The 27,508-nt window shown below is 45.1% G+C and overlaps 2 protein-coding genes across 7 annotated transcripts in view; one reads left to right on the top strand and one right to left on the bottom strand.

Moving 5' to 3' along the window:
• FMNL3 (formin like 3) overlaps positions 1 to 8,530 on the bottom strand; it is a 62,938-nt gene extending 54,408 nt beyond the window's left edge. For 3 of the 6 annotated variants that reach the window (XM_010385380.2, XM_030938841.1, XM_010385382.2), the window contains exon 1: positions 8,118 to 8,530. In XM_010385380.2, coding sequence (XP_010383682.1) covers positions 8,118 to 8,243 — 126 coding nt within the window. In that variant the 5' untranslated portion in view covers positions 8,244 to 8,530. Of the gene's footprint in view, positions 1 to 7,175; positions 7,534 to 8,117 lie in introns of those variants that run through there. The other 3 variants (XM_010385383.2, XM_010385381.2, XM_030938842.1) reach the window with 3 other exon arrangements.
• Positions 8,531 to 19,070: 10,540 nt separating this feature from the next.
• On the top strand, positions 19,071 to 19,652 carry LOC104679739 (60S ribosomal protein L27a-like). The gene has a single exon (XM_030939827.1). It carries the CDS (start codon positions 19,151 to 19,153, stop codon positions 19,619 to 19,621), a length of 471 nt encoding a protein of 156 aa, XP_030795687.1. The 5' UTR covers positions 19,071 to 19,150; the 3' UTR covers positions 19,622 to 19,652.
• The last annotated feature ends 7,856 nt before the right edge of the window (positions 19,653 to 27,508 follow it).

Below are 27,508 nucleotides of genomic sequence, written 5' to 3'. Positions count from 1 at the left end.
GACAGAAGGGGTAAGAGAACCTGGAAAGAGGAAGATTCTAAAAGAGGAAAAGACAGGTGGAGAACAAAGTGGGAGGCAAAGACAACAAGAGTATCTCCAGGACACAGAGGGAGCTTGACACTTCTACACCTTTCTTGGGGGACTGACTCACTCTCCATGTGGAACGAAAACAAGATACAAAGACATAACTTTGCCCAGAGAGGCAAAAGAGAGAGACTGGAAATGGAATGCAGGAATTCCAGCTGCCCAGCTCAGTTCTATTCTGGAATCCACTTCACTTCTTCATGAATGACAACCTTAAATCCCTGAAGTTCTCACCTGCTGCTATTCAGAAGTACCCAGCGAGAAGGAGGAGAGGGGAAGCCTGTGTGCTGACAGGACCCTCCCCTACTCTATCTTCAAAGTAAAAGGTCCTCCCTGTTCTTTAAAGTCATTTCTGAACCGCGATGAACCCCAGCCTTTCCCTGGCACTGCTACTGCTCAGCTCAGACATGGGAGAAATGTTTCCCCAGAATGGAAGTGAATGGTCTGGCAGACCAGATGACACGCTGACTTCAGGCAGCCAGCACTGCTGTCCCATGGGCTTACTACAGTCACTTCTGGGGCACATACTTTGGTGCTGACCACAGAACCAGGACCCTGGTTCTGCCCAGCCTCCCCAAGCAATCTCAGGGGCAGAGGAGGATCTGCGGTCTCATTTCCTCTCCACTTTGGCTTCTTTTTTCACTTCACTGAAGATTAGTTATTTCCACCAAGACCAGTTCCTGTTCTCACCAGCTGTAGCAGTTGTTTCCCCACAGACAGAATTATGAAGCACTGGTGTGGCTGCCACCTGGACTGTCCCAGCTGCAGAACACAGACCCAGTGAGTCCTGAGAAAGGGCTTTTTTATCCTAAAGTAGCAGGAAGAAAATAAGGGGCAGGAAGCAATTCTAAGAATTCCACAGTGGATACACTGGTGTCCATTTTATTATTTTAACTTTACATAATAGTTACAATGGTTTCATATGTGAAAAATATTTTATAATGAAAAAGCGTAGGAAATGTATGCATTTATTACACTGACATATGTATATAATAAATCCCCAACAGAGAGCAAAGAGTGCAAATAAAAGATGGCCAAAACACTTACAATGAAATGTTCAAAGAACTGCAAAGTAAAACAAGATACCATGTCTAATTAATCAAACTGGCAAAGGCTTTAAAAACATTAATCCACTCAGTAATGGTTGGCTTACAGAGAAAGGTAGACACACATATACTAAAAATGGAAAAGGTAACTGATAAAACTTTTTCAGAAGATATGTCTCAAAGGCCTTTAAAAACCATATACCCTTTGGCCCAATAATTCCAATTCTAGCAATTTATCCTAAAGAAATAATCAGAGATGGACACAAATATTTATGCACAGGATGTTCAACACAGCATTATTTGTAACAGCAAAAAAAAAAAAAAAAGATTTTAAAAGGGTAAGATAGGCTGGACGCAGAGGCTCATGCCTATAATCTCAAAACTTTGGGAGGCCGAGGCTGGTGGATCACGTGAGGTCAGGAGTTCAAGATCAGCCTGGCCAACATGGCAAAACCCCGTCTCTACTAAAAATACAAAAAATAGCCAGGGTGGTGGCACGTACCTGCAATCCCAATTACTCAGGAAGTTCAGGCAGAAGAACTGCTTGAACCCAGGAGGCAGAGGTTGCAGTAAGCCAAGATCGCACCACTGCACTCCAACCTGGGTGACAGAGCAAGACTCCATCTCAAAAAAAAAAAAAAAAAAAAAAAAAGCAACATAAGGCAGTGATAAAATATTACAGAGTACTATGCAGTAATGAAATCATGATACTGGGCCGGGCACAGTGGCTCATGCCTGTAATCCCAGCACTTTGGGAGGCCGAAGTGGGTAGATCTAAGGTCAGGAGTTTGAGACCAGCCTGGCCAACATGGTGAAACCCCATCTCTACTAAAAATACAAAAAAATTAGCCAGGCATGGTGGTGGCCATCTATAATCCCAGCTACTTGGGAAGCTGAGGCAGGAGAACTGCTTGAACCCAGGAGGCGGAGGTTGCAGTGAGCCGAGATCGGGCCATTGCACTCCAGCCTGGACACTGAGCAACAGAGTGAGATTCCATCTCAAAAAAAAAAAAAAAAAAAAAGAAATCATGATACTGAAGAATATGTAAGCAAATGAGAAAATGCTTGAAATAGTCAATGAAAAAATCAGTTTACAAAACAATATACACAGTATGGTCCCAATTGTTAAAAATATATATATACATGTACATCAAAGTATTTATTAATAGTAGATGGTGAGATTACAGGTTTTATTATCTTCTTTATACTTTTCAGTAAGTTCCAATTTTACCTAATAAACATGTATTATTTTCATAATCAGGAGAAAAGAAGCTATTCTCAATCCTCTTCCATCCTTTTAAAACCACTTTCATACATTATTCCCTCTTTTAAAAAACCATTTGGAAATAAAAACTGTTATATCCTACAATCTAGCAAGTTTTATTTTGAGTTTCTATCCCAAGGAAAACTCTAAATATTGAAAACACTTTGTATGCCAAGATGTTCATCACAGCATTGTTTATGATGGCAAACAGAAGCAAAAAACCTAAATGTCTAAGAAAAGGTGTATAGGTAAGCAAACAAAGGTACATTCACTTAATGGACCATCATACAAGCATTTAAATGTTTACAGGCCAGGCTTGGTGGCTCTTGCCTGTAATCCCAGCACTTTTGGAGGCCAAGGTGGGCAGATCACCTGAGGTCAGGAGTTTGAGACCAGCCTGGCCAACATGGTGAAACCTTGTCTCTACTAAAAATACAAAAATTAGCCAGTCGTGGTGGCAGGTGCCTGGAATCCCACCTACTTGGGAGGCTGAGGCAGAAGAATCGCTTGAACCCAGGAGGCAGAGGTTGCAGTGAGCAGAGATAGTACCACTGCACTCCAGCCTAGGTGACAGAGTAAGACGGTCTCAAAAACAAAACAAAACAAAACAAAACAAAACAAAACAAAACATTTACAATTACTAACCTGGGAAAATAATCAAATAACAAAAGCAAAAAACAAACAAACAAACAGGATAAAAAATATATATACCGGCAGGCCATGGTGGCTCATGCCTAAAATCCCAATACTTTGGGTGACTGAGGTGGGAGAATCACTTGAGTCTAGGAGTTTGAAACCAATGTGGGCAGCAAAGCAAGACCCCATCTCTACAAAAAAATGAAAAAATTAGCCAGGCATGGTGGTGCACGCCTATGGTCCAGCTACTCAGGAGGCTGAGGCAGGAGGCTTGCTCGAGTCTGGGAGTTCAAAGATGCAGTGAGGCGCAGTGAGCCGTGATCATGTCACTACACTCCACCATGCGTGACAGAGCGAGACTGTCTTAAATTAATAAATCAAGTGTCAAAACATTGTATAAAACTCTATGCAGAGAAAAAAATATAAAGGTTTTAAAGCACATCACCTGCATTTGGTAAATGAACTAAGAAAACATTACTTGCATTTGGTAAAGAAACTAGAGAAAATACGGATATTTTTCTTTAACCTAAATCTTTAGTCTTTTCTTCTTTCTGAATTGTCCCATACTTTCTTTAGAGAATAAGTATTACTTTAAGAGGAAAAAAACAAAAAATGCTGAATCTCCCTCTGGGCAATGAAAACATTCCCAAATGACAGAGTCCACTCTATCAGTCCCTTCCCAACATGCAGGCTTCCCCCAGACTAAGGCAGGGTCATATCAGGAGGTCAAGGGAACAAGACTCCTCTCTGTGGCCTAGGGTCTTCTCTGTGGGGTCTCTGAACAAGAAGAAGGTTCCTCTGACCAGCTGCTGTCAAAGGCCCTTTCCCCGGCCCCTCCCAAGTTCTATTCCAGCCTGAACTAATTCACCACAATCCTGAGGGCTGGGAAAAAAATTTCCACCATGGCGATTTGGAACCTGATATTTAGTCCAAGTTTTTCCCAGCCCCTTTCTGTGTCAAAGGAGGCCCCTCAAAGCCTCTTAGACAACTAGCACCCAGGCCAACTTAGCTCCCACATCAATGCTACATTTACAGAAAAACCCCCAAGTTGTCAGTCATCACCAGGGAAATGTGAGAGGAGGAACTGCAGCAGGGATAGCCCCTGTCACACAACCCTACCCTCATGCCTTGAAAGCCTCCTCCTGAGGGATACGCAGGGCTTTTTCTGGCATCAGAACTTTGAGACTCCATTTCAAGTCTGTACTAAATCAACAAAGAGAAAAATCAGAGTACAATCACAACAAAGACAGCTATCCTTTCAAAGACCTTAGAGCCCTCTGCCTCCCTTCTCTAGGGAAAATCCAGTACTGGCCAGAATACTAGCTTCTGAGCAACTGAGTTTGGGTAGTAATCTAGTTTGGACCAAAACACAGACTTGGACTGCATCAGACCAGAGATTGGCTCTCATTCTGGTATTCATAAAGATGAACTCCATTAATTGCCCCAACCCCAAACTTCTCAATACCCAACAGAATGGGAAGTGCTGCTCAGATAGGGGGTAAGGAAGGATGCCATGAAGCAGTGTAACACAGCAGCTTCACAACCTTTTTCACATCGAGGCACACCTAGAAAATAATACTGTTTGTACAGTACATGGGGTAGAAGCTGATCCCATCCAGAGGGAACTGACTGGGAACTTTAGCTGCCCCTAGGAATAAGGGGATCAGTATCCCAGCACACCTGTGACCCATCTACAACACACCAGTAAGGAATCCCTGAATTAAGGCACTGGGCTGGATTAGGATTCTTGGAATCAATGTCCTCATCAAATCTTCTCATAGCCCTCATCTCAAGCTCTTCAACTTGGGCTGACAGATCATGTGTCTGGAACAGAAAGCTGGGAGCCTGTGGTCTTGACTCAGCCCTGATACAACTTCCCCAGCGAGGATACTCTTCAGGGGGTTTTCCACAGACACACTGGGGCTGAGGAAGCCCTCCAGCTTCCAGCAGCAGCCATATTCTGAGACTGGATATACACAACAGGGTAATTGGTTTTATCAGATTTCTAAACTGTAAAACCCCTTTTTGGGAACACAAGTGATCTCAGATCTGAGTCACTGCTGAGAGGTACAAACTTAAAAGCTACCATTTACTAAGCATATAGTAGATGCCAGACTCTGCTAAGTATTTGACTTCCAATTTCATTAAATCCACACAACAACCTCATGTGGCAAATGCTATTATTATCCCCATGTATAAGAGGAGACTAGGACTCAGATTAAGTAGCTTGCTTGAGGTCAAACACTCTTCTAACCGAAGACTATGGATGAAACAGTATTTGAATCCACCCTGATTTGAAAGTCCGTATGCTTAACCAGGACACCACTATGTCACCTCAAAAAACCTCCCAAATAGCTTTTTCAAAAAACCAAACCAATTATAATGAAGCTGACAATACGGGAAAGAAAAAGGTGATAAAGGAAAAACTTATCTGACTGTTTCAAGCCAACAACAAAAATAAGCTAATCTGGCCAGGCACGGTGGCTCATGCCTGTAATCCCAGCACTTTGGAAGACCAAGGCGGGTGGATCGCCTGAGGTCAGGAGTTCGAGACCAGCCTGGCCAACATGGCAAAACCGCATCTCTACTAAAAATACAAAAATTAGCCAGGCATACTGGCACGCGCCTGTAATCTCAGCTACTGGGGAGACTGAAGCAGAATTGCTTGAACCTGGGAGGCGGAGTTTGCAGTGAGCTGAGATCGTGCTGCTGCACTCCAGCCTGGATGACAGAGTCAGACTCCATCTCAAAAAAAAAAAAAAAAAAAAAAGCTAATCTATATTGAGTACTTACTGAGTACTTACTACATTGAGCACCTTATATACAGGGGCTCACCTAATTCTCACAATCTCACCAGAACAGGATTACCTCCACTTTACAGATGAGGAAAAAGTCTAGGCTCAGAGAAGTTAAGATACTTGCTAAGCCAGAGTCCTTGCTTTTTCAACTACACTATGCCTCTCCTGAGTGTTCAGGAAATACACCTGAGCCTGTACCTGGGTCAAACATCTAACTCACAGTCAGTACTATTCCCAAAGCATGGTAGAAAAGGTACCTTTCAGAATAGTGGACACAGGGACACTTAAGAGCCCCCAGAGAAGAACTCAAATCCCCAAGAAGGGATAATTTCCCTGTATTGGAAAACTGAGGTGAAATCCCGTCTCCTGAGACAACTAGCTCTGGCCTGCCCTGTTCCAACCCTTCATCAGCAGCAGCTCAGGCACACAAAAACAAGACCAAAATGAAAGGCACGAGAAAACAAGTCAAAATTTTATACAGAAAGGCAGGCAGGCAAGTGGGTGGTCCAGTTCCCGTTTAACCTGGGTTCTCCTGGTGCTCTGGTGTTCTGGTTAACTAGGACACCACGTGCATTTTGTGACTATTAAGCCATTCGTTTGCTAACTAAACAAACTGGTCAACCAAGGGCCAATGAGAACATGATGGATTCTGGTTCTGAGCTCTCACAAAAAATGGCCTGGCAGCTCCTACCTAAGGCAGCCTTCCACCCAATCCACCTCACCCCATCCCTTTCTCCCCAATTTCTATAGCTAACTTGTGTCAGCTTGCTGGAGGTTTTCACACCCCCACTGGAGTGCAGATCCCCTCCCACTCTTTTCCCCAACAGTTGGGCTCTTGTTCTCAAGGCCACTAAGTCCGTCTCTCCTCCTCAGCCTGTGAGATGGTCACAGCACATCGGTAATCACTGACTCACCCGATCCCCCTGAGGAGGCTGGGGGAAATGCAGAGGGCCACAGGATGTATGGCCCACATCCCTTTGGCCCTTTGCAGAGCTGGCAGGCAGAGAGGTGCCAGCGACACCACTTCCCCTTGGAACACTGTAGACCCTCTTTGAGCCAGCTCTGGTACCAGTGGGCTGATGTCAGGCTCTCTACCCCTGGAGAGGCCAAGATCTCTAGACAGCTCCACTGTTGCCAATAGATCTAATCTCCTTATTCCAAGGCAGATGAAATCCAATAAGGCTGCTAAGTCCACAACTTATCCCTCCTCACGGGCAGAGGCAAAGGCAAAGTCGGCCCTTCAGGCCATACCAACAATAACGCCAGAATTATTACTGCTTCTTAGATAACTATTTGGGGAACTGATAACTATTTCCCCAAGTTTCTCAAAGATTAACCCCGGTTTACCAATGTTTTCGCTCTGCAAAACTTCATTTTCAGCGGCAACATATTCTCTGGCTTCTTCCCAGTGATACCAGCTCAGAACCTCTCGCTTCATAGAGCCACTGACATCAATGTCCAATTCCCACACCAAAGAAGAATCCCAAAGTCAGCTCTAAAAATCCATTTACACAGACCGTTTGAAATCTACAGAAAGACTAAAAAGCACAGGCTAAACAACACAAACCAGTCACTATGGCTTAACATGAAAAGGGGGGGAGGAGGCGGGATGGTTTGTGTATTGTTTCACTTGGAAAAACACCCCAGTGAAATGGTTTATCCACATGTTCAGCCTTTTAGGCAAATCCACTATAACTTAGCAGGATGCCTGCAGGCAGTTCTGAAAATAAGCAGAATGGCACACTACTTATTCCACCACTTCAGGAGCTGCCAGCCCCCTCCCCATCCCCCTCTCCCCCCAAACATCTGGTGTGGGCTGGGAGTGGGACCCACTCCCTGGGAAGCCTCCATGTTTGCAGGAGAGGCAGTGTCCTCACTCAGGGAAGCCTGCTAAGAAGCCGGCCGCGCTTCTGAATTCCCCCCACCCGCGAGAGGCTCCTGGCTGAGAATGCTAGGGACGGGGAGGCTGGCGAGGAAGCAGGGAGACGGCAGAAGGGCAGCAGAAGGGGAAGGAAGAAGGAGGGAGAAGCCTGGTTCCCAGGACGGTCCCGAGCTGGGGACTTCTCCTAAGCGTCCAGCGGTGGAGGCGTCGGTCCCGAGATCCCCCACGGGGCTGTCCGGGCCGGCCAGCGGCTGCTCAGAGGTTCCTGGGAAGAAACTGGAGGCTGAGATCCGTCCGGGACCCCGACTGAAAGGGTGGGCGGGACGGGGGCCCAGGACAAAGTCTCAGCCCGGGCGTCGGGACCTGAGGGGAGGTAGGCGGGGGAAGGGGCTGGGCTCAGCTCTCACCAGCACCAGGGCGAACCTTTCCTCCAGCTCACAGGGCTCAGGCATCGGCATCTTGCCGGGCGGCAGCAGCAAAGGGACAGAGGGCGGCTCTCCCGGGCCCCCCTCGGCACTCTCCAGGTTGCCCATCGCTGCGGGGCCCCCTCAGGGGCCTCGGCCCCCCACCTCCACGCCCCGGAGCTTTCGGCTCCGCGGCTCCGACCAGGCTTCTCCTTCAGCGCCGGCTCCCCTAGTCCCGACTCCTCGGCCCCGTCGGGGTCGCCAGAGGTTCCCTGGAGTCCCTCAGGAGGCGGCGCGCGGCGAGGGCGAAGGCAGCGTAGCAGACAGCCGAACCGAAGCGAGGGGGACGGAGGCAGCCGGCTCCTGCTCACACCCGCCGCCTTGCCGCGCTCGGCTAGCCGCCCGGGCGCTGCCCCTCCCCGCCCCCCGCGCTCTTTCCCTTCCCCCACCACCCAACGTCGCTTCCTCCCACCCACTCCCAGCCGGGACTCGGGCTTCCCCCGCGAGCGCCGACTGCAGCCAGCCCGCCGCGCGCCCCATTCATGCAGGCCCCGCCTCCCTCCCAGAGGCCTCCCAGGCGACCCAGCCCGCCCCGCCTGCGCCCGATTGACGGCCGCTTCTGCCAATCACAGCTCCTCCCGCCCTTGACGGCCTCGCGCCGGGCGCCGAGCGCTCCCTGGCGGCCTCAGCCGGGATCGAATCACCGCGGTTCCCAGAGGGCGTGACGCGCTGGCCTGGACACCCCGGGAATGGGCTGTATCCTTTTTCACAAGGAACTCATGATGTATACAAGTAAGTAAAATATTATACAAGGCATGGCGTACAAAACTACAAGAGAAGTAGAAACAAGCAGGATACTCAGAAGAGGGAAAGAGACAGTATCCGTTAAGAGTCGGGGTGAGGGGCCGGGCGCGGTGGCTCAAGCCTGTAATCCCAGCACTTTGGGAGACCGAGACGGGCGGATCACGAGGTCAAGAGATCCAGACCATCCTGGCTAACAGGGTGAAACCTTGTCTCTACTAAAATATACAAACAACTAGCCAAGCGAGGTGGCGGGCGCCTGTAGTCCCAGCTACTCGGGAGGCTGAGGCAGAAGAGTGGCGTAAACCCGGGAGGTGGAGCTTGCAGTGAGCTGAGATCTGGCCACTGCACTTCAGCCTGGGCGACAGAGGGAGACTCCGTCTCAAAAAAAAAAAAAAAAAAAAAAAAGAATCGGGGTGAGGGAGATCATAGTTGGACCAGGCATTGAGGGATGAGGAAGCCCTTGACCGACAGAGGCAGGGGAAAAGACATTTAGGAGGAGAGAAGCTTAACGGTCAGAGGCTCATCTGGCTGAGTGTGAAAATGGAGAGGCGGGAGAAGAACGCTGTTCTGGGCTCAGTCGGCGGGTGGGTTGTTGATGATGCGGTGGACATTTGTTGTCTAGCCGCCATCTTCTTCCAGTGATAGCATCCCCTTTCCTTTTAGGAAACCACCTCTCCCCTCTTCTTAGTCTAAATGGAGCTGAACTTTATCCCCGGTTCCAAAGGGCCCCAAGACCCAGGCCCAGTCAGTCACAACATTTTCCTCCTCTACCCTTAGACACTGTTTTAGGAATTGTCACTTGACCCAAACCCAGACAATATGGTATATCCAAGGCTTTCTCTGTAACAATCAGGAAAGAGGCACTCACTCTCTCTCCATTTAGGCTGCAAAATTGTTAGAATGTAAACCTGCAGCCGCTGGTGGTCCTCTTATCATCACCTGTAACACATCAAGCCTGCTTGAGAATGAAGCCAATGCAGAGGAAAGGCTATGAGACAGAAGAAAATTCTAATGACATGCCAAGAACCTGGATCTAACCATGCCTGAAGTTATCACCTAGATTTTTCATTCATTTATTCAACAAACATTTATTTGAAAAAGCTTATTCTATGCCAGATGCTATTCTGGGCATTGAAGATACATCTGCAAACAGCATATACATTGTGTCCTCTTAGAATTCACAGTCTGTGTAGAAGGAAAGGTAGACAATAAACTAGATGAATAAAATGTATAGATGTTAGTGATCAGTGGTATTAAAAATAAAACTGAAAGGGGATAGAGATGGAAGAGGCATTAAGATTTTAGAAAGAGTTGCTTACTTGGGAGGCTGAGGCAGGAGGGTCAATTGAACATAGGAGGTTGAGGCTGTAGTGAGCCATGTTCATGCCACTCCACTCTAGCCTGGGTGACAGGGTGAGACTCTGTCTCAATAAATAAGTAAATAAAGCTGCTGCTTGTCACAGGCATGATGGCTTCCAGGTTAGTTTTCAGAGCTGGAGCACTAGCTACATAGGCCTGAGGGCTTACAGTCCCAATGGGGTGGTGGCAGCATGCTTCATGGCATCTGGAGGTGGTGTTCCTACTGACGACGAGCAGATGACTGGGCTTGAGAGGAAGGTCATGATAGCCATGTATGAGACTGGACCCATACAATATACTACCCCAAAAGGAGGCTTCAGGCACCAGGGAAGACCCTAACAGCTCCCTCCATCACCAAGAGAATAGCGAGCTGCATCTGTGAAGCGGACAACAGTGCTGTCAACTGGTTCTGGCTGCACAAAGGCGAGACCCAGCGATGCTCTAAGTGTGAACCCATTACAAGCTGATGCCCCACCAGTTGGCCCAGTGAGCCCTGGCACTAATTGCTCAAAAATGTGCTGTAAAGTATCTTCTCTCCAATAAAGACTAGCCATTGCATTGGCTCCTTCTTCCCCTCCCTCATAATAAATTTTTTAAATAGTATGATCAAGGAAGGACTCACTAATAAGATAGCATTTGGGTAAAGATCTGAAGAATGTAAGGAAATAAGCTATATGGCTATCTAGGGAAGAATTATCCAGACAAAGGGAATGGCAAGTGCGTACTATGCCTGATGTATTAGAAGAACAGCAAAGATGCCAGTGTAGCTAGAGTGCAATGAGCAAGGAAAAGAGTAGTGAAAGATGAAGTCAGAAAGGTAACCAGAAGCCATATTGTGTAGGATATTGTAGGTTATTGTGTGAGGACTTTGGTTTTCTCTAAGTAGGATAGGTAGCCTTTGGAGGATTTTGAGCAGAGGAGTGATATGATCTAACATGTTTTCTAACAGGGATCACTCTGGCTCTTGCATTGAAAACAAACCAACTGAAGTATGGACAGGGAGACTAGTTAGCAGGCTAGTCCAATCATTTGGGTGAGAGATGGTTTGCACCAGGGTGGTAGCTGTACCAGTGGAAAGAAATGGTCAGATTCCTATAGACTTTAAAGTAAAGCTGATGGAATTTCTTGATAGTTTGAATGTGGAGGGTGAATGAAAGATAACTGCAAAGTATTTGACTTGAGCAACAAAGACGGTGGAGTTTTCACTAATTGAAATAGGGAAAATGATAGGAGGCGTAGGTTTGGTGAGGGGAATTGGAAAGGGAAGGTCAGGAACAAGTTTGGGCCATGTTGAGTTTGATTTGCCTTTCGAACATCCAAGTAAAGATAACCACTAGGCAATTGGATATATATGAGTTTGCTCTTCAGACTCATATATGTCTTATTGCGATTGCACCCCACTGGGACTGCAAGCCCTCAAAGCCTACATGGCCAGTGTTCCAGCTCTGCAAAGTAACCTTGAAGCCATCATGCCTGCGACAAGCAGCAGCTCTACTTATTAATTAATTTATGCAATTTGGCAATGTAAATTTGGAAATCATCATCATATAGATGCTATTAAAGCTAATAAATTCTTTTTCTTACTCACTCTGCATTGGGTTCCTGTTGTTTACAACCTAGAGGTAGAAATGGTCTTTCCAAACCATTGAAACCCTTTTCTGTGAAGCTCGGCCTCTTCTAATCAGTGAACAAATTAATCAGTTCACATCTTATCCCCTTTCTTCCTCTCTATTTCTTACCCTAAATACATGCTTTCCCAACTGCTGTAGCAGACTCGTCTAAGCAGAGGGATTATAACAAGACTGTAGACTTCCACTAGACAAAAATTGAGAATTCAAGAAGGGAAATAATTCATCAGTCATTTATCATGGATGCACGAGGAACATATAGCAAAAAGAAGAAACTTGATAGGACAGCAAATAGCAGTGTATTCACCTTTGTGTGGTCTCTTGATCCCTAACCTTTTAATTCTGTTTTTGCTTACCTCAAGCATAACCACTAGATTTATATACTCTATGGTCTTTGGGGGTCTGCTAGATTACTGCTTTCATTGTTAACTCCCTGTTCACCCACCTTCAAATGCTTACTTTCTATAGGATAAAACTAAAACTCCTTACTCTGATATTCGAGGGTCTGTATTATCTCCAAACTCTAATGTATTCTAATCAAATCAGCCCTTTGCTTCAGCTGGAAAGGTCCATCTCCAAACATTAGTTGCTCATTCTTATGTCTAGCTTTGCTCTTTGTGGTAGACAGAATAATGGCTCCCAAAGTATCCATATCCTAATCCCCAGAACCTGTGTATATGTTATCTTATGTGGCAAAAGGGACTTTGCAAATGTGATTAAGTTACAGATCTAGAGATGAGAGGATTATCCAGGTGATCTCAATGTGATCACAACAGTCTGTATAAGAGGAAAGGCCAAAATGAGGGAGGGGGATGTGATGACAGAAGTAGGGGTCAGGGTGAGGTGGGGCCATGAGCCAAGGAATGCAGTAGCTTCTAGAAACTGAAAAAAGTCAAGGAAACAGATTCTCCCTTCAATTCTCTATAAGGAACATGACCCTGTCAACACTTTAATTTGAGCCCTGTTAGACCTAATTTCAGACTTCTGATCTCTAGAACTATAAAATCGTAAATCTGTGTTGTTCTTAGCCACCGTTTGTGATAATTTGTTAGAGAAGCAACAGAAAACTAACACATTCCTGCTGCGTCCCTGATCTGGATTTCTTCTTCCTTCTACTCCATCTATCCAAATCCTACCCAGGCTTAATACAATCATTAGGTTTATTGGGTGCTTATGTACAAAACATCTGGCTAGATACCAGTAGATAAAGAAAGAATGCAAGATAAAAAGATGAACAAGAGACCTGCTGCCAACTTCAAAAGAGTTCCAAGTCTGCGGCAGGGGAGGCAAGGTAGAGAGGAGGAGTATGGACCCAGTTTGAAGGAACCACATAAGATCATTGGTATTATATTGGTGGGTCCAAGTTTTAAATCCCATCCTGGAGTTTTCCCAAATTCAAATGATCATGACTCTTGTTTCCTCTACTTTTCATTTAGAACTTATAGATATGCAACACTTGGTTCCTTTACTTCCTTGCTGTTTAATTTTTTTTTTTTTTTTTTTTTGACAGAGTCTCACTCTGTTGCCCAGGCTGGAGTACAGTGGTGCAATCTTGGCTCACTGTAGCCTCCACCTCTGGGTTCAAGTGATTCTCCATCCTCAGCCTCCCGAGTAGCTGGGATTACAGGTGTGTACCACCACATCCAGCTAATTTTTGTATTTTTAGTAGAGACTGGGTTTCACCAATGTTGGCCAGGCTGGTCTCCAACTCCTGACCTCAGGTGATCCACCTGTGTAGGCCTGCCGAAGCGGTTTAATTTTTTTGTCTATGTCTTGTCTGGTCTGTGGAGCTTATTTGTTTATTTAAACATATGTATATATCCAGTACCTCTTTTGTTTCAGGTACTAAGGAAGATCCATCTATGAATAGGTGTCTTTCTTCCCTGTGCTCACAATCTAGTAGGAATCTAAAAGCCTCTCAAACTAATGTTTACAAAACAGTATGATAAGTGTTGTCATAGAGGGGCATGCAAAGTGCTACTGAGAGAACTGGGGAGTGGATAACACTTGAGCCAGTGCTTACGGGTGAATAGATGTGCCAAATGGAAAAGAGAGAACAGTGTGATGAGAAGGTGATGGAAAGAAGGGTGATCAGGAAGGAGAAAAGGCATTCCAGAAGGGGGAACGATACAGGTGAAAATGGATTGTTTGAGCAATAGTAAGAAATTCAGTGAGGCTGAACAGTAGGGTGTGTAGCAGGAAGAGAGGAGATGAATGTAGAAAGACAGGTCAGATCAAGTTCAGAAAGAGCCCTATGCTAAGCTAAGAAGTTTGTCCTTTTTTTTTTTTTTTTTGAGACAGGGTCTTGCTCTGTCACCCAGGCTGGAGTGCAGTGGCGTAATCTCTGCTCACTGCAACCTCAACCTCCTAGCTCAAGTGATCCTCCCACCTCAGCTTTCCTAGTACCTGTGACTACAGGTGTGTGCCATCATGCCCAACTAATTTTTGTATTTTTTTGTAGAGATGGGGTTTCGCCATATTGCTCAGGCTGGCCTCAAGCTCCCGGGCTCAAATGATCCTCCTGCCTCAGTCTCCCAAAGTGTTGGGATTATAGGCACAAGCTACCATGCCTGGTTGAGTTTGTCCTTTATTATGTAGATAGTAGCGTGTCCTAGATAGTTTTTAAGTAAGATCTATGGAAAAATTCCTTTAGGAGCACTTGAAAATATAGAGGGTCTACAGAAATGACATAGAGAAGATAGAAGCCTGAACCAAATCACAGCAGGGGGATGAACAGAAATAAAGTTGGGGAAGGAGATATACCTGAGATACAATCAACCAGACTTCATTGCTTATTACATAATAATACTGACTGGTGGGGCTGGGTACGGTGGCTCACGCCTATAATCCCAGCACTTTGAGAGGCTGAGGCAGGCAGATTGCTTAAGGCCAGGAGTTTGAGACCAGCCTGGCCAAAATGCTGAAACTCCGTCTTTACTAAAAATAAAAAAAATTAGCCAGGTGTGGTGGTGCACACCTGTAATCCCAGCTACTTGGGAGGCTGTGGCAGGAGACTCACTTGAACCCAAGAGGGGAAGGTTGCAGTGAGCTGGGATTGTGCCATTGCACTCCAGCCTGCACAACAGAGTGAGACTCGGTCTCAAAAACAAAAACAAACAAACAAAAAAAACAACAACAACAAAACATTTGACCCAGCAATCCCATTACTGAGTATATACCCAAAGGATTATAAGTCATTCTACTATAAAGATACAGGCACACGTATGTTTATTGTGTGCACACTGATCATTTGCAATAGCAAAGACTTGGAACCAACCCAAATGCCCATCAATGATAGTCTGTATAAAGAAAATGTGGCACATATATACCATGGAATACTATGCAGCCATAAAGATGAGTTCATGTCCTTCGCAGGGACATGGATGAAGCTGAAAACCATCATTCTCAGCAAACTAATATAAGAACAGAAAACCAAACACCACATGTTCTCACTCATAAGTGGGAGTTGAACAATGAGAACACTTGGACACAGGGAGGAGAACATCACACACCGGGGCCTGTCTGGGGGTGGGGGGTTAGGGGAGGGATAGCATTAGGAGAAATACCTAATGTAGATGATGGATTGATGGGTGCAGCAAACCATCATGGTACGTATATACCTATGTGACAAACCTGCACATTCTGCACATGTACCCCAGAACTTAAAGTGTAATTTAAAAAAAAAAGTGACTGGTATTACTATAGTGTTTTACAATTTTCAACATTTTTTCACATCCATTATCTAATTAGATCTTTACAACACTATACAATGGAGATATTATCATTATCCTTATCTTATAGGTGAGAAGGCAGATTTCAAAAAGTGAAGTCATATGAACAAGATCACCTAGTGAGTAAGTGGTATCCCTGGCTCTGAACCCAGGCTTGGTTTCAGAATCCCATGTCATCTGATTATCTAATGAGAAGTGAGGAAGTAAAGAAGACTGAAAAGTTTAGGACAGGTTAAGGATGCCCTTCCTTTAGTCTCTAGGGAAGCTCTTAGGTCAACTGCTTCCTTCTCCTTACTGATAGCACTTTCAAACTCCAGCCTCCATCCCTGTCCTACCCATCAAAGAAGCTTCTACATTATCCCTACCTCCTAGTCTAGCGCCTAGTCTTTAGAAACACACACCTCCTCTCCCCATCTCTTTCCTAGGAAGGTGTGGAAGAAGTGTGAACACAGATATTTAAGAGTTTTACTTAATAATTTGCCCTAGCAAATTATTACAGGCAGTGGCTTACACCTGTAATCTCAGCACTTTGGGAGGCTGAGGAGGGAGGATGACTTGAGCCTAGGAGTTTGAGACCACCTTGGGCAACATGGTGAAACCCCGTCTCTACAAAAATACAAAAATGAGCTGGGCATGGTGGCATGCACCTGTGGTCCCAGCTACTTAAGAGGCTGAGGTGGGAGGATCACTTGAGCCTGGGAGGTCTAGGCTGCAGTGAGCCATGACTGCACCACTCCAGCCTGGGGGACAGCAGAGATCCTGTCCCAAAAAAATAGTAATAAAATAATTTTCCCTATTGCAGGTAGAATGCTCTTCCCCTTCTTTGCTGGCCAATTCCTACTCATCTGTTAAAACCAAGCTTAGAGGTTACCTCTTTGATGACATCTCTACCAAGTCTGATTGAGAACATCTCTGTGAGCATATAGTATTCTAATATATCTCTATCATCATACCATGAAATCATCAGGTCATGTAAGCTCCTTCAGGGAAGATAGGTATTCTTGATATCTAGCTATAGCACCCACTCCATGTCTGTTACATGCTTGTTGAACAAATGAATGCCTTTCCACAGTCCCATTTTTCCCACGATAGAAGATATTTTGTTCTTTTTTTTTTTTTTTGAGACAGAGTTACTCTGTGGCACAGGCTGGAGTGCAGTGGCATGATCTCAGCTCACTGCAACCTCCACTTCCAGGGTTCAAGCGATTCTCATGCTTCAGCCTCCTGAATAGCTGGGATTACAGGCACGTGCCACCAGGCCTGGCTAATTTTTGTATTTGTTTTTAGTAGAGATGGAGTTTCGTGATGTTGGCCAGGCTGGTCTCAAACTCCTGGCCTCAAGTGAACCGCCCGCCTTGGCCTCCCAAAGTGCTGGGATTATAGGAATGAGCCACTGTGCCCAGCTGAAGATGTTGGATTCTTTATCATTCCTCCCAGATACATCCTGACTGCATGTATCACTCAGGATAGTTGGAGGGGATTTGGTGCAGAAAACAGAAATCCCTGCAACTATCTTAGGGATAGAAAGAATTAAGTGCTTACAAAATCCTTCAGAGAGTCTAGAGGAGTGGCCGGGCACGGTGGCTCATGCCTATAATCCCAGCACTTTGGGAGGCCGAGGCAGGTGGATCACGAGGTCAAGAGATGGAGATCATCCTGGCCAACATGATGAAACCCTGTCTCTACTAAAAATACAAAATTTAGCTGGGTATGGTGGTGCATGCCTGTAGTCCCAGCTACTCAGGAGGCTGAGGCAGGAGAACCTCTTGAACCCGAGAGGCAGGGGTTTCAGTGAGCCAAGATCACGCCACTGCACTCCAGCCTGGCGACAGAGCAAGACTCCGTCTCAAAAAAAAAAAAAAAAAAAAAGAAAAAGAAAAAAGAAAGAAAGAAAAAGAAAGAAAATCTAGAGGAGCTAGCTTTGGGTTGAAACTCCAAGAATAACCACCGGAACATGGTAAGGGAAGCTGCTACCTCTACCACTGTCAGGGAGGGTGAAGCACCTGAAAGTCTCCACTAATTGGGTTTAAGAATAAGGGGCTGCAGCTGTGATCCAGGGAGCTGGCAGCTGTATCAGGACATTGCCACAGCTACACTCTGATGCAACCACTTCTCAATATTTGCAAAGCTAGAGACCTAACAGTATCACTGCAATAGAAACATGACACCTCTCTACAACCTTGCTTGGCCAGGAGAAATAGTCAAAGTAGCAGGGTGATGGCCTTTGTCTCACTTCTGCATTCTATTATATATATTTTTTGAGACAGAGCCTCACTCACTCTGTCATCTAGGCTGGAGTGCAGTGGCGCAATCACAGCTCACTACAGCTTTGAACTCCTGGGCTCAAGCAATCCTCCCACCTCAGCCTCCCAAGTAGCTGGGACTACAGACATGTACCACCACGCTGGCTAATTAAAAAAAAAAAAAAAAAAAAAAAGATTTGTAATACAGGGTCCCATTGTGTTGTGCAGGCTGGTTTCAAACTCCTGGGCTCAAGCAACCATTCTGCCTCAGCCTCCCAAAGTACTAGAATTACAGGTATGAGCCCAGCCTCACTTCTGCATTCGAATCTCACCCAAGTACATGTGATTGGCTGTAAGGGATTCTGAGACATATAATCCTTAGCTTTTTAGCCTCTTCAGGAAAGTATGCTAAAAGGAGATGAAAATGGATGCTGAATGCTAACCAATCATATCTACCACATTGCTTGTCTGAAAATCCACCCAACTGTCTTATCATCCACAACTGAATCTCTTCCTCTACACCTACACCCCTTGCCCAGTACCTGCCCCGGTGGCTGGTTTAGTCTCTGATTCTTGCCCTTAGTCAGCTCCTTCAGGCTACAGTTTGATATTTTCTGCAACTTGGTTTAGGCAAAATGTCTTAGCTATGATTCCAGAAGCATAATCCGTAAAAGAGCAATTGATATATTGGACTCTATCAGAATTAAAAATTAATACTCTTTGAAAACTACTGTTAGGAGAACTAAAAACAAATCACAAGCTAGGACTGGCAGGAAATATTGCAAATCACCTATCTGACAAAGGATTTGTATCCAGAGTATATAAGGAACTCTCAAAACCTGGCTGGGCACAACGGCTCACGCCTGTAATCCCACCACTTTGGTGAGGCTAAGGCAGTCGAATCACTTGAGGTCAGGAGTTCGAGACTGGCCTGGCCAACATGATGAAACCTCGTCTCTACTAAAAAATTCAAAAATTAGCTGGGAGTGGTGGTGCGCGCCTGTAATCCCAGCTACTCGGGAGACTGAGGCGGGAGAATCACTTGAACCTGGGAAGTGGAGGTTGCAGTGAGCTGAGATTGCACCAATGCACTCCAACCTGGGTGACAGAATGAGACTCCATCTCAAAAAAGAAAAAGAAAACAAACACCCAACTCAATAGCAGCAGGTATTAAGCAGCCTCTGCAAAAAACAAAAAAAAAGAAAAAGAAAAGAAAAGAAAAAACAAAGAGCTCAATTGAAAATGGGTGCTTTTTCGTCTGGGCTGCCAACATGCCATCCAGACTGAGGAAGACCCGGAAACTTCGGGGCTACGTGAGCCACGGCCATGGCCGCATAGGCAAGCACCGGAAGCACCCCGGAGGCCGCGGTAATGCTGGTGGTCTGCATCACCACCGGATCAACTTCGACAAATACCACCCAGGCTACTTTGGGAAAGTTGGTATGAGGCATTACCACTTAAAGAGGAACCAGAGCTTCTGCCCAACTGTCAACCTTGACAAATTGTGGACTTTGGTCAGTGAGCAGACACTGGTGAATGCTGCTAAAAACAAGACTGGGGCTGCTCCCATCATTGATGTGGTGCAATCGGGCTACTACAAAGTTCTGGGGAAAGGAGAGCTCCCAAAGCAGCCTGTCATCGTGAAGGCCAAATTCTTCAGCAGAAGAGCTGAGGAGAAGATTAAGGGTGTTGGGGGGCCTGTGTCCTGGTGGCTTGAGGCCACATGGAGGGAGATTGATTAAATGCTGACTACTTAAAAAAAAAAAAAAAAAATGGGTGAGAAAAAAAAAATTCGGCCAGACACAGTGGCTCATGCCTATAATCTTGACACTCTGGGAGGCCAAGGCTGGAGAATTGCTTGAGTTGCTTAAGTCCAGGAGTTGAGGACCAGCCTGGGCAAAAGTGGGATCCCATCTCTACAAAAAAAAATTAAGAATAAAGTTAGCCAGGTCCATGACACACACCTGTAGTCCCAGCTACTCAGGAGGCTGAGGTGGGAGGATCACTTGAGTCCAGGAGTTTGAGACTGCAGTGAGCCATGATTGTACCACTTTACTCTAGCCTGGACAACAAAGTGAGACCCAGTCTCAACAAATGATAGCAATTTTTCAAAAATTAAGTCTAAAATAAAGGCCAGGCGTGGTGGCTCACGCCTGTAATCCCAGCACTTTGTGAGGCTGAGGCGGGTGGATCACGAGGTCAGGAGTTCGAGACCAGCCTGGCCAACATGGTGAAACCCTGTCTCTACTAAAAATACGAAAAATTAGCTGGGCGTGGTGGCGGGTGCCTGTGGTCCCAGCTACTTGGGAGGCTGAGGCAGAAGAATCACTTGAACCTGGGAGGCGGAAGTTGCAGTGAGCCGGGATCGCACCATTGCACTCCAGACCGGGAGACAGTGCGAGACACCATCTCAAAAAATAAATAATAATAATTTTTTTGGCAGAGACAAGAGTTGCCAAGGTGGTCTCGAACTCCTGGCCTCAAGTGATCTCCCTGCCTGGGCCTCCTAAAGCTCTGAGTTTAAAGATGTGAGGCACTGTGCAGGCCTAGAGCATTTTTCATATACGTATTTGCCACCTGTACATCTTTTTTTTTTTTTTTTTTTTTGAGATGGAGTCTCACTCTGTCACCCAGGCTGGAGTGCAGTGGCATGATCTCAGCTCACTGCAACCTCTGCCTCCCGGGTTCAAGGATTCTCTTGCCTCAGACTCCTGAGTAGTTGGGATTACAGGCACGTGCTACCACGCCCGGCTAATTTTTGTATTTTTAGTAGAGACTAGGTTTCACCATGTTGGTCAGGCTGGTCTCAATCTCCTGACCTCGTGATCTGCCCGCCTTGCCTCCCAAAGTGCTGGGATTACAGGCCTCAGCCACCACGCCTGTCCACCATCTGTACATCATCTTTGGTAAGGTGTCTGTTAAGGTATTTGGCCCATTTTAAATTTTTTATTTTATCTTCTTTCAGATCAAGTAAACAAAATGGCCCATTTTTAAAAAATAGGGTAGTTTGTTTCCGTATTGTCGAGTTTTAAGAGTTTTTTGTTTATTTTGGTTAATAGTACTTATGTCTTTTGCAAATATTTTCTCCCAGTCTGTAGCTTAATTTTTCGTTTTCTTGACAGTGTCTTTTGCAAAGCAGAAAATTTTCGTTTTAATGAAGTCAACCTTTGTCAATTATTTCTTTCATAGGATTATATCTTTGGTGTTATATCTAAAAAGGAATCACCAAACCCAATGCCATTTACATTTTCTCCTATGTTATCTTCTAGGAGTTTTATACTTTTGAGCATTTATACCCTTTGCCCACTTTTATGTTTGTTTGTTTTTTTTTTCTTATTGATTTGTAGAAAGAACACTGTTTCAGGCCAGGCATGGTGGCTCACACCTGTAATCCCAGCACTTTGGGAGGCTGAGGTGGGCGGATCACTTGAGGTCAGGAGTTTGAGACCAGCCTGGCCAACATAGTGAAATCCCATCTCTACTAAAAATACAAACAACAACAACAATAAAACAGCCTGGTGCAATAGCTCACACCTGTAATCCCAGCATTTTGGGAGGCTGAGGCAGGTGGATCACCTGAGGTCAGGAGTTCAAGACCAGCCTGGCCAACATGGTGAAACCCTGTCTCTACTAAAAATAAAAAAAAAAAAAAAAAATAGCTGGGCATGGTGGTGGGCGCCTGTAATCCCAGCTACTTAGGAGGCTGAGGTAGGGAGAATCCCATGAACCTGGGAGGTGGAGGTTGCAGTGAGCAGAGAGTGTGCCACTGCACTCCAGCCCAGGCAACAGAACAAGACTCTGTCTCAAAACAAAAATAAATTAGCTGGGCACGGTAGCATGTGCTTCTAATCTCAGCTACTCAGAAGGCTAAGGGAGGAGAATTGCTTGAACCCTATAGGGGGAGGCTGCAGTGAAGTGAACTGAGATGGGGCCACTGCACACCAGCCTGGGCGACAGAGTGAGACTCTGTCTCAAAAAACAAACAAACAAACAAACAAAAACACTAAGAACATGAATAGACAATTCTCAAAAGAAGATACACAAATGGCCAAAAAAAATAAAAATTGTTCAATATCACTATCAGGGAAATGCAAATCAAAACCACTAATTATCAGGGAAATGCAAATCAAATCCACTAATTATCAGGGAAATGCAATACCACCTTACTCCTGCAAGAATGGCCATAATAAAAAAATCAAAAATAACAGATTTGGCATGGATGTGGTAAAATGGGAACACTTTTACATTGTTGGTTGAATACAACCATTATGGAAAACAGTGTGGAGAGTCCTTAAAGTGCTAAAAGTAGATCTATCATTTGATCCAGCAAACCCACTCCTGGGTGTCTACTCAGATGAAGTCATTATATGAAAAAGATACTGACACATACATGTTTATGGCAGCACAATTTGCAATTGCAAATATATGGAACCAGACCAAATGCCCATCGATCAACGAGTGGAAAAAGAAAATAATACACACACACACCATGGAATACTACTCAGCCATAAAAAGGAACTAAATAATTGTATTCGCAGCAACCTGGATGGAGTTGGAGACCGTTATTCTAAGCGAAGTAACTCAGGAATGGAAAATCAAACATCATTATATTCTCCCTCATAAGTGGGAGCTAAGCTTTGAGGATGCAAAGGCAGAAGAATGACACAGTTGGACTTTGTGGACTCGGGAAAGGGTAGGACGGGGTGAGGGATAAACGACTATACAGTGGTTACAATGTACACTGCTCTAGTGATGGGTATACCAAAATCTCAGAAATCACCACTAAAAAACTTATTCATGCAACCAAATACCACCTATTCCCCCAAAACCTATTGAAATAAAAAATAAATAAATACGATTTTTTAAAAAGAGAGTACACTGTTTCAATATCTATGCGACCCCAAACTTGGTGGCATAAAACAACCATTTCATTTGGCTCATAGATTCTATGCAACAGGAATTTGGACTGGGCACAGCAGGGTATCAGCTGGAAGGACTCAGATGACCAGAATAATCTGGAGTCTCTTTCATTCACATGTGTAGCATCTGGGCTAGGATGACTCAAAGCTGGGTTTAGTTGGGATTGTTGACCCGAGCACCTAAAGATGGCCTCTTCAAGTGGCTTGGGCTCACAAGTCAGTGGCTGGGTTCTAAGAGGAAGTATCCCAAGAGCAAGCATGTTCCAAGAGACTTAGGCAGAAACTGAATAGCTTTTTATGACACAACCATGGAAGTCACACAGCATCACTTATTCTGTAGTCTGTTCGTTGAAACAGCCACAAATTACCCACCTTCATGGAGAGAGGATATGGATTCAACTTCTCAATGAAATCTATGTCAAAGCATTGAAGATCATGTTTAAAAAACCATCTTGTTTGCCTGAGGTCAGGAGTTCGAGACAAGTCTGGCCAACATGGTAAAACCCCGTCTTGCCAGGCGCGGTGGCTCATGCCTGTAATCCCAGCACTTTGGGAGGCCAAGGCGGGTGGATCACGAGGTCAGGAGATCGAGACCATCCTGGCTAATACGGTGAAACTCCATCTCTACTAAAAAAATAAAAAATAAAATTAGCCGGACTTGGTGGCAGGCGCCTGTAGTCCCAGCTACTCCGGAGGCTGAGGCAGGAGAATGGTGTGAACCCAAGAAGCGGAGCTTGCAGTGAGCCAAGATGGCGCCACTGCACTCTAGCCTGGGTGACAGAGCGAGACTCCACCTCAAAAAAAAAAAAAAAGAAACCCTGTCTCTACTAAAAATACAAAAATTAGCCAGGCATGGTGGTGGGCACCTGTAATCCCAGCTACTCGGGAGGCTGAAGCAGGGGAATCACTGGAACCTGGGAGGCAGAGGTTGCAGTAAGCCAAGATCACACCACTGCACTCCAACCTGGGTGACAGAGTGAGACTCTGTCTCAAAAAATAAAAATAAAAAAGAAAGAAAGACGATTACAAATGTTGGCGAGGATTTGGATGGAGAAAGAATAATCCACATACTGTTAGTGGGAATGTATGTAAATTGGTATAGCCACTATAGAGAACAGTATGGAGATTACTTAAAAAAATTAAAATAGAGCTACTCCATATGACCCAGCAATTTGAAATCTGCTTTGTCTGATATAAGTATAGCTACTACTGCTGGCTTATACATCCAAAAGAAAAGAAATCAGTGTATTGAAGAGATATCTGCACTCCCATATTTATTGCAGCACTATTCACAATAGCCAAGATATGGAATCAACTTAAGTGTCCATCAATAGAAGAGTGAAAAAAGAAAATGTGGTACTAATACATAATGTAATATTATCACATCATAAAAAGAATGAAATTTTATTATTTGCAACAACATGGATGGAACTAGAGGACATTATGTAAAATGAAATAAACCAGACACAGAAAGACATTAAAAAAAAAAAAAAAAAAAAAAACCATCTCAAATGTGGCTTCTAATTCTACTGCTGAGAGAGTAACCAGGACTGGGAACAACTGAGGTACAGCATTTTGTATGCATAGTCAAAAGATGTTTATTATCTGTAGGACATTGTTTAGAAATTTGCTCTACTATTTAATTTGCGATAAATGATTAGTAAACATGTTTATCACTGTAAAACTCATAGAATGACAAAAACAAAACAAAACAAAACAAAACAAAACAAACTACCTCAAACAGTTTTAATTTCCAGAAGTATGCTTTCCCCCATTTGGGGGAAGCATTAGCCTTCCAAGTATTTTATTTTTTCCGTTTGAAAAATCGGTGTAAAAAACTGCAGTTGATGGCAACTCCATCCTTCTAGGTGCTCAAGTGGTGGCTGTAAATATGTTCTTAGATTCTTTGATACCCCACCTTCAAAAGGTATAGTCTAATTCCCTTCCCTTCAAAAGTAGACAAAACTCAGTAATGGAAACAGGGCCAGTCTTACAGTGTGTGGGTCCCCAGGCAAATTTTTTTTTATGAGATCCTATCTATATAAATAATTTGATTTGAAATGTATTACATTCTTAGATATGACACATAAAGCTCAAGCAGCACAGATTTCATCAAGCAACCAAAGAAAATGGATAAATTGGATTTCATCAATATTAAAAATGTTCTGGCCAGGCTCAGTGGTTCACGCCTGTAATCCCAGCACTTTGGGAGGCCAAGATGAGGGGATCACAGGGTCAGGAGTCAATATGGCGAAACCCCGACTGTATTAAAAATACAAAAAAAAAAAAAGCCGGGCACAGTGGCTCACGCCTGTAATCCCAGCACTGTGGGAGGCCGAGGTGGGTGGATCATGGGGTCAGGAGATCGAGACCATCCTGGCGAACACAGTGAAACCCCATTTCTACTAAAATACAAAAAAAAATTAGTTGGGCGTGGTGGTGGGCGCCTGCAGTCCCAGCTACTTGGGAGGCTGAGGCAGGAGAATTGCTTGAATCTGGGAGGCGGAGGTTGCAGTGAGCCAAGATTGCGCCACTGCACTCCAGCCTGGGTGACAGAGCAAGACTCCATGTCAAAAAAAAAAAAAAAAAAAAAAAAAGGGCCAGGCCCAGTGGCTCACGCCTGTAATACCACCACTTTGGGTGGCTGAGGCAGTTGGATCACGAGGTCAGGAGATCAAGACCATCCTGGCTAACACGGTGAAACCTTGCCTCTACTAAAAATGCAAAAAATTAGCTGGGCATGGTGGCACGTACCTATAGTCCCAGCTACACAGGAGGCTGAGGCAGGAGAATAGCTTGAACCCAGGAGGTGGAGGTTGCAGTGAGCCGAGATTGTGCCACTACACTCCAGCCTGGGCAACAGAGTGAGACTCCGTCTCAAAAAAAAAAAAAAAAAAAAAGTTCTCATTTCAAAGAATCGCTAAGAAGAATTTAAAAAACATCCCATGGAATGGGAGAAAAATATTTGCAAGCTATATATCTGATAAGTATCCAGAATATATAAAGAACTCTTAATGTCTCAACAATAAAAAGACAACCCAAGTAAAAAATAATGGGCAAAAGTCTTGAATAGACATTTCTCCAAAGAAAATATACAATGGCCAAGAAGATACTCAACATCAGCCGGGCACGGTGGCTCACGCCTGTAATCCCAGCACTTTGGGAGGCCAAGACGGGCGGATCACGAGGTCAGGAGTTCGAGACCATCCTGGCTAACACGGTGAAACCCCGTTTCTACTAAAAAAATACAAAAACCTAGCCGGGCGAGGTGGCTGGCGCCTGTAGTCCCAGCTACTCAGGAGGCTGAGGCAGGAGAATGGCGTAAACCCGGGAGGCGGAGCTTGCAGTGAGCTGAGATCCGGCCACTGCACTCCAGCCCGGGCGACAGAGCGAGACTCCGTCTCAAAAAAAAAAAAATTAAAAAAAATAGATTTTAAATAATTGATAGTCTCGAAACTTTATATTATCAGCTTTCCAACTCCTTACTATAATGTCTTGCACAGGTGGTGCTTCTCGCTGAAGAAAGCCCTGGGGAGAATTCCAGCCCTTTGACCTCCCTTGGCTTGGTCTCCAAAGGGGCTGCTAAGACAGCTCCGTCTGGTGGTCACTGCCCTCGTCCCCTAGCCCACCCACCCTAGTCCACCCTCAACTGCCACTTGGCCTGAGAGAGTGACCTCCATGCTGGGGACCAAGGGTCCGATGAAGAACTGGTAATACTTTTCTTTTTTTCCATTCCGGTGGAATGAGGTTCAGAGTATATATTAGGTCGTACTATAGCAAAAATTAGATTGCATTACAGAAAATTAACTTTTTTGGTTTTTTTGAGACGGGGTCTCCCTGTCTCCCAGGCTGTAGGGCAGTGGCACCGTCTCGGCTCACTGCAACCTCCACCTCCCCGGTTCAAGCGATTCTCCTGCCTTAGCCTCCCGAGTTGCTGGGATTACAGGCACACGCCACCATGCCCGGCTAATTTTTTAGATTGTTAATAGAGACGGGGTTTTACCATGTTGGCCAGATTGGTCTCGAATTCCTGGCCTCAAGTGATCTGCCCACCTCAGCCTCCCAAAGTGCTGGGATTACAGGCGTAAACCACCAATCCCGGCCGAAAATTAACTTCTGTTAATTGCATACCTGGGTTTGCGTACTGAGAATCATACCCTGGATATTTGTATTCCTTACTGAAAAGAACTGTTCTATCTTTCCAGAAAGTGGTTTTCTAAATTCTGGCTTTCCTCCTGTTCTCCTGGAATCCTGCTATTTCCTTCTCGCAGACTCTAGAGAAGTGCTTTCAAAGGTGCTCTGAAGCTTACGCTTCACTAGTTTCACAGTAAATCGCCCCCTGTGAGGGCGCTTTTTTTTAATGTGTTCTCTGAATCGCTTTCCCTGTTTAACACTGCATGACAAGACTATAAAGTCAGAATCCCGAAACTGCGGCGCTACCCCTTCAAAAGTCGTGGGGCTGTCCGGGGGGTAGCCTGCCCATTTTCACTTTCTCCACTAGAGGCAGCAGCGCACCGTGACCCTGGCTTACTACGGTAAGAAGGCGGAGACTTTTTGCTTCGACGGCGGTTGGTGGCCAGAGTCTTGATCGACAAGCTCAGGCCTCTGAACTAAGCAGCCGTTGTTTTTGCACGTACAGCCAATGGAAAGGCAGAAGTGCGGTCAACGGCCAATGAGGACTGGTTTTAAGCGGACCACAGGGCGGGGCTT

This window comes from Rhinopithecus roxellana, chromosome 10, assembly GCF_007565055.1.
Source record: "Rhinopithecus roxellana isolate Shanxi Qingling chromosome 10, ASM756505v1, whole genome shotgun sequence".
Lineage (NCBI taxonomy): Eukaryota > Metazoa > Chordata > Mammalia > Primates > Cercopithecidae > Rhinopithecus > Rhinopithecus roxellana.
Note: the sequence above shows the minus strand (reverse complement) of the source record. Positions and strands in the feature narration are given on the sequence as shown.